Genomic DNA, 7,644 nt, shown 5'->3' on the forward strand with positions numbered 1-7,644 from the left:
AAAATGATATCTGTTAAGATCTTCATCATAAAAAGCAATTTTACTTACAGAATAGAATCAGCAGATACTGTCAGCCTCTAAAAAAGGCAGAGTATCTTACAACCTATCACTGCTGATTAATGCTTAAGCAAACAGTTCATAAAATGTCTCTACCAGGGAACAGTGAGCAGAATTTGACCTTTGATTATAATACCTTGGACCAGAGCTGCAGCTAGGGTGTGCTTTCCTGACTTTAGAACAGAAGCTGCTTTTTGCTTTCATGCTCTGGTGATTGTTATACCTTCTTGGTATTTACTTGTTTTATGGTGCCCCCAGGTATAACTTTACTTAATATACCTTTCATAGCTATTGAGCTTCCAGAAATTTAAATAGAATTGATTTCTCAATGTTAAAAAAAAAAAAATCATTCCTGCAACCAGACAAAATATTTCCCATTTGATGATATAATAGCTGTGAGGTGCGTAATACCAGGAAGGTATCATGAGGGGTTACCTACTGCTACCTATAAACATTATGTTGATATGATGTGTCTTGCTAGAAAATTCTTGACAGCAGTTGTGTTTATTCCTTCATTAAAAATGTGTTTCTGGGTTTTTACGTATTTCTGTTGCTCTTAATAGAATTGCTTCAACAAAAGCCACTGTAGAATATCAAAAAGAAGTTATAAGGCTATTGAAAGAGAATCTTAGAAGAAACCAACAGGCCCAAGATACCTCAAGTAAGTGGAAAATGCTGATACTTCCCGATCTTTCCATTTTACTTCAGTACACTTAAACAGTTTGAAGAGGACATAATGACAATCAAGAATAAACCTAAGTTAATCACTGATTTAGAAAAAACGGTTTTTCAGATGAATTCATTGGGCTTATATTTATCCTGTGATATCTCCTTAGTTTCCTATAATCTTGACAGTTTCTCCATTATAGATTCTTAAAAAATAGGAAATTTGCTTTTGCATTATCAAATCTTTACATATTAGTGAAGATATCTTCAGTATTATAAAAGAATGACTCAACTATCAGGGTAGAAGTACACTTCCCAATAAAATTACAAGCACATATCTTAATAGATTGTAACCATATGCACAGTAAAAATATCCATTCACAGTAAAAATAAATATTATCTCACTTGTTCTTACTGGCAGGCTGTTTGAAATTTATCATAGGAACAGACTTCAAGTCTCCGATCAAATTTCTGCCTATATATCTCTCAAACTATACCTTTTCTGTATCTCTGTTTCTTGTGTTTCATTTATAAAGAGAAAACGCTGACCAGTACTTAGATCAGCTTTGTAGAGTAGGACAAGCATTGAATTCACAGTCAAGGACAGGTCTCTGAATTGATTGCCCTCATTTAATGCTGTGTGAAACCCTGAGGACAGCCCTGACTTAGCTTATGTGTGTAATTGTTTTAAGGATCACACTAAAAGTTGTATGTGTGAGCACACTGAAAATTTTGAAGGTCTAGCAACTGTAGGATGATATTTGTGTGTATTATTGTCCACTCATTAAAAAAAAATCAGAGTGCACTTCGCTGGTGATCTGGTGGTTGAAGAATCCACCTGGCAACACAGGGAACGCAGGTTCAATCCCCGGTCAGGGAACTGAGAGCCCACATGCCGCAGAACTGCTAAGCCCATGTGCGACGGCTAGAGAGCCCGTGTGCCACAACGAAAGAACCCACATGCCTCCACTAAGACCTGACACACCAAGTAAATGAGTAAAGAATCAGAGATAGTGTTAAGGTGATCACAGCTCCAACCTGAACAACTTCAAGAGATGAAAACAGACCTGAGAGTTCCTTGTTGTTACAGGAGGATCATTATAAGTACTCTTGATTTGTGACTTTCATGTCCCTGATTTCAAAATCACTCAAAAGGAAATGGACATCGAGTATCTTCCCCACACACACCTTCACCCTTCTTTAAGAAATTGCCAGTGACCCAGTGGATTATTCTACGTCAGAAAGCACCTCACAGTTGCATGCAGTTTTATCTAAAATGTACAAAGCAGTTCCTTACATTACTTCTACACACACGGTATAGAATCCTTAATAATGCATGCTTTAATATCAACTCAGGTTTATTTAGTGAACAAGTATGTATTGAGCACTAGAAGTTCACTGAATGGGGGTGGACCCCACACACACACACTGTAGGAAGAAGCCTGGCAGGTGATTCCACGGATACTAGAAGACCAACTAGTGAGGGACAGCTCTGTCTGGGGAGGATCCTTTACTGCAGCCGTGGAAAACCACACTAACAGGGTTATGGTAGTGGGATTGATCGGTAGAAAGAAGCAGGAGGATTCTAGAGCTGTTGAAAATTGATGGCCAAATAGGCATGTGAGGTAAGGGAGAAGGGAGTCAGGATTGACTTCCAGATAGAGGGTGGTCAAGGTATTTTTATTTCTATGACTTATTGCCCTTTGTTAGGGTTTTGTGGTGTTGTTTTTTTTTTAATTTTGAGCTATTCAAATTATCCCCCACCCGTCTGTGCTTTCGCGTCCCACAGTGCTATCAGAACATATTGATACTCAGCCTTCAAATAAACCCTTAACCTGTGGAGGTGGCAGTGGCATTGTACAAAGCACGAAAGCTCTTATCCTGAAAAGTGAATATATGCGGCTAGAAAAGGAAGTTTCTAAGTTAAAGCAGCAAAATGAACAGCTCACGAAGCAAAAGAACGAACTGTCAAGGTGAGAGCGCCTTACATGATACAGAAGTTGTGTCTGTTACATGTTGGGGAGAATGGTGTAAACACATAAGTTTTGTCTTTATAGTTTTCTTTTGCGGGGTGGATACTTTTTCCCGACTAAATATTTTTTGCATTTGATAATCCTTCACACAATATGGAAAAAGTAACTTTTAAAGTTCATATGTCTTTTCTAAAAAGAATAGGAATACAGTACCACCATTCCATATATTTGCCATCGATCAACTGACCTATGTTTAACTAAGCCAAGAACCAGGAAGTAAAAAAAGAGATCTTTGAGGGGGCAGCTCATATATACCACAAGTCCACATACCCAAGTCAGTGAGCCCCCTACTCAAGGAAGAGCCCCTTAGGTCCCTTACTGTAGCTGCTTAGTTTTACTTGTAAACATTTCTAACAAATTTAATTATTTGCCTTCTACCCAAGAATAGAATCTTGTACTAACCTCTGCCAGTGGTACAACAGAGGAAAAATAGGCATTAAACTAATACGTAAAGTCCACAAATAACTAATTCTTTATAGCGAGTGCTGTCAAGCCAACAGCAACATCAAAAAGTAGGACATTATGAAAGAGTATATAACAGAGATCAACTCTTGGTGTGGGGAGGGGTGTTGATCAAGAGATTAATCTTTAAGATTCAGTGTGAAAACTGAATAGAAGCCAGGCCAGATGAAAGGAGAGGCAGGTAAGCTCTCTAGGCTGAGGGGCTGGCATCTGCACATGGCCCGAGTCCGAAAGAGTCACCTGCTGGTGGAGCCGAAAGACATCCGGTGTAGCAAGGGCAGAGACGGAGACAGTGAGGCGCAGTGAAATACCAGAGGGAGCTGGCCCGATAGCACAGGCCCCCGGAGGTCACTGGGAGGACGTTTGGAGGGGGATCCGAAACGTACTGGAAGGATTGCCTCCGTTGGAGGAGACCCTGACCTTCCGAGGTCATACAGGATCTCAGTATAGGAGGCCCCAGCTTAGGAATTTGTTTATTGTTGCCCAAGCAAAAGATAGTTTTGGCATGGACTGGAATGGTGCCAGTGCAGATAAAAATAAGGAGATGAATTTGAGAAATAAGTATGAGGAAGAAGGGGCCCTAGGATCGTTGCCCAGGTTTCTCTCTGGAGGAACCAGAGCAATGCTGGTAGCATTTCCTCTATGAAGCAAGAATATAATGAATCCAGAAAAGCACCGCAAATTATTTCTCTTAAAATAACAGATACATTAGAGTCATCTATCCCAGAAACTAATTGATCAAATTATGGCCACAAAATACACTAGATCATATCATCAATTCATTTAAAATCTGATATCATTTCTTTTCAAACCCTTGTGATTATGGAGATTTACTACAATTACTCAGTTTATAATGACCTCATTTCATTTTCTGAACTGTAGAAACAGTCCAAACAGGAATCATTAGGTTGAAACTAGAATGTAAATATGATAAAATGCTAAATTTTATGTTATGTGTATTTTAACACACACCACAATTTAAAAAAACATTTTTTTTTAACTTAAATGTGAATACATTGCAGGAATTGCAGTCTTGTGGTCTCCTTTTTTCCCCTCCTACTCCCCCTCGCCTACCACCACCACATTTAAGCAATTATCATCATCTTTCCAGTGAGGTCAAGACATGGAAGGAGAGGACTCTTAAAAAAGAGGTTCACAAAGAAGTAACTTGTGAGAATTCTCCAAAGTCTCCTAAAGTGACTGGGACACCCTCTAAAAAGAGACACCATATGTCTTCTCAATGCAAGGAACGGAATGTCCAAGATTCTGTGCCAAAGGAGTCGCCGAAATCTTGGTTTTTTGATAACCGGTCAAAGTCTTTGCCAGTACCTCCTCCAGTTCGCTATTTTGATAACTCAGGTTTAGGCCTTTGTCCAGGTAGGTAAATATACTGGTTACTCAGAAATGGGGGGATAACAGTTGGAACTTCTGTTTACCACCTGACCCCACAGGGCAAGTATCGACAGGAGAGGATGGAGTTGACCAAGCCCACAGGGCAGAGACTTCATTGCTTTCTGGGGGGACAAAGTTTCTCTGAAGCGCAGTCACTTTTTACCCTGAGTGCAGCCTGTGTCTTAAACCGTCATCTTTTCCCTGGAATGGACAAGCAACACTCCCAAGGCTATAAAGACACTACCCTATACACAAAACTACTTTTACTGAAAAAGACTTTCTTAGGAATTCAGCGGGCCAGTATTTCCAGTAGGATTATATATTCATTTTACACAAGCCGGATCATAGACTTGTATATTTACTCATTCATTCAGTCAACAGAATTCCTTAATATCAACTCTGATACATATTACACCCTAGTGGTGAAGTAACAAGCAAAACTAGGTGCGGTTCCTGTCCTCCTGGAGCTTACAGTGTACTAGGTATAGACAGCAGTCAGGTAGTCAGAGGGAAAATTCTAGACTGCAAAAGGCTCTGAGGCTTACAGTAGGCTCTTGTTTTAGGAATATTACGGAAGTCTTCCTCGAAGAAGGGGAGTGAGATCTAACAGGTTAATGGGAGCTAGCTGAACAGAGAGAGGAGGACAGCACATTTACAGATAGAACATTGACAGCCCCAGCCAGAGTAGGAGGGATCACAGTCGGGGGAAGAGCTGAAGGAGCATGACGTGGCCAGAGCCCAAGGAACGCAGGCTTCTGTGGATGGAGTCAGTGAACCAAAGAAGAAAGGCAAGAGCCAGACCTGCAGGACTCTGTAGAGAGGGTGAAAGAATTTAAACTTGACCCTGAGAGCAGATGGAGGAAGCCTTCAGATTTCAAACAAGAGCAGAGGAGCGTGATGGCGCGTACATTTTTGAACACATTGCCTCAGCTGTAGGGAACCCCACAAATCATGGGAGGAAGAGTTTAACAGGTGCCTGGGCAAGGGGGCAGCGTGAACTTGGGCAGGCACAACAGAGTCAAGGAGACGCGACAGATGGAGCGATCTGGAGGTAGAATCAGCAGGCTCAGTGCCTGATTGGATGGAGTGGATGTCGGGCATCCGGCCCAGCTCTGCGGAGGCACTGTCCACAGAGGTGGGGAGCGTGCCGGGAGAAGCTCCGTAATCTGGTGTCTTAGCCTCTCTCACCAAATGCCCAGGAGGGCATGGCCATAGCCCTTTGTGACAGGGTATCCACCTGTCAGAAATACCCTATTATGCATTTGTAGAAACCTAAAACAAAAAAGGCTTCATCAAAAGAGGCAGCTGCCAGATATTTAAAGCTCTGAACAAAGATCGCCAGGGTGTATGAGAGCTCTGAAAAGTGAAAGTTTTAGTCGCTCAGTGGTGTCTGACTCTTTGGGACCCCGTGGACTCTCTCTCTCTCCAGGCTCCTCTGGAGCTCTGTGCTCCAGAAAAGAATATGGGAACTGTGACAAAGAAGGAATCAGTTCATTCTCATCAACTGCACATCAAAATGGAATTAAGTCAGCACCTTGACAGTGCTCTTAGGGAGATAGTAAAGAACAAAGCAATTTGGAAAAAAAAAAAAAAAAACTGAAACTATTAAGCTCTTTGAATAGTATTTAACAAACACTTAAGGAGCTTCCACTAGTTAACACTTCCATAGAGCTTTTGGTGTATACACACACACATACACATGCCATTTTAGAAGAGTCTATGGAAAAACTGATGTTTTATAATCACCTTTTGATTTTATCTGACAGTGCCAAAGGCGCAAGCATAATATGAACTAATCCAACTGCAAATAAAAATGCTTAAGTCTTTTTATCAATACATGGATCTTTCTGCTACCATTTTTAAGTGAAATAAAAGGCTGGGGGGATAAATCAGAAATTCACCAATTCAGAATTAAAGGACATAATCCTTGAATTAGTATTAATAAAATATTAATCTAAAAAGTTAATGTCAGTTTTTAATTTTAACTATAAAAGGAAATTTTCATTATCTCAAGATCAGCTATCCTAGATTTATGCATATATAATTTTAAAACAGTTATTACTTATAAGTAAATAGATGCAGTTAAAATGCTTTTTTAAAGCTTCAAAGAAAGCTTTCCAACGATGGCTAAGTATTCTCTAAAATACATAGTATTTGTATAGCACACTAGTTTTTTCCCTAAAAATAGGACAAAAGAAAATCAAACTCAGCTAATCTGTTTGATTTACTTTGCTTCTCAGATTGATGGATTCCAACTAAAAATTTATTACTTCTAGGTTTTATGTACAGTATGGTTTTTCTAACCGTTCATTTTATGAGAAAATGGGGAATAAACATCTTCAACTCTGATGAAGCGAAGTCTACCTTTTTAACAAGGAAATTAATGACCGTGTTGAAGTGCCATGACTTACTCTTCCCATGCCTCTGCTGTCACAGCTTCCTTTCCACTTTAGTTGTATTTGCGTTTTGTCTTTGTTTTCACTAAGATTACTTTTGTTGTTGATTGTTTTTTTTCCTCCTCCTCAGAACAAACTGCTGAAGTGGAGACCGAGGATCCCCAGCGAGGTCCTTGGCAAATGTCGTCAGGAAAAGAGGTGCCAGAGTGCAAGACTCAGTAGACTCCGCCCTGCCACGTTTCTGGAGGCCCAGCCTTCCACGTTTGGAAGTGTCTGTGTTTATTGCTTGATGTGTCTATCCCTGGCAGGCATGTCACAGTCCAACTTCAGTTCAGTTCCCGCTTTGCCACAAGGATGGGAAGATGAAGGAATGGGATGCATTCCCATAATCTAGAATGGTGATAGCAGTATACCTTCTTCTTAAACGTGGTAATCCTTTAGAAGTTGAAAAGTTTTATTTATTTATATGCTTTATAAAGAATAAAGTTATTGAAGGAAATTTCCAATCTTTCCATGTATACATAAAATGTATATATTTTTATTAATATAAAGTTATCCACATATGACTTAGAGAATTTCTAAGCATAAGTCGTAAGTTAATATAAAGTATCATTTGATTAACAAAATTACAGACTCCT

At 39.8% G+C, this 7,644-nt stretch overlaps 1 protein-coding gene across 1 annotated transcript in view; it reads left to right on the top strand.

Moving 5' to 3' along the window:
- Nucleotides 1–7,332, top strand: part of CENPE (centromere protein E) — a 77,027-nt gene extending 69,695 nt beyond the window's left edge. Inside the window, 4 exon segments of the mRNA XM_068975253.1 lie at nt 621–718; nt 2,513–2,696; nt 4,309–4,595; nt 7,137–7,332. Of these exon segments, the coding sequence (XP_068831354.1) occupies nt 621–718; nt 2,513–2,696; nt 4,309–4,595; nt 7,137–7,228 (661 nt within the window). The 3' untranslated portion in view covers nt 7,229–7,332.
- Nucleotides 7,333–7,644: the final 312 nt, after the last annotated feature.

The sequence above is a fragment of the Capricornis sumatraensis genome, chromosome 7 (assembly GCF_032405125.1).
Source record: "Capricornis sumatraensis isolate serow.1 chromosome 7, serow.2, whole genome shotgun sequence".
NCBI classification, from domain to species: Eukaryota; Metazoa; Chordata; class Mammalia; order Artiodactyla; family Bovidae; genus Capricornis; species Capricornis sumatraensis.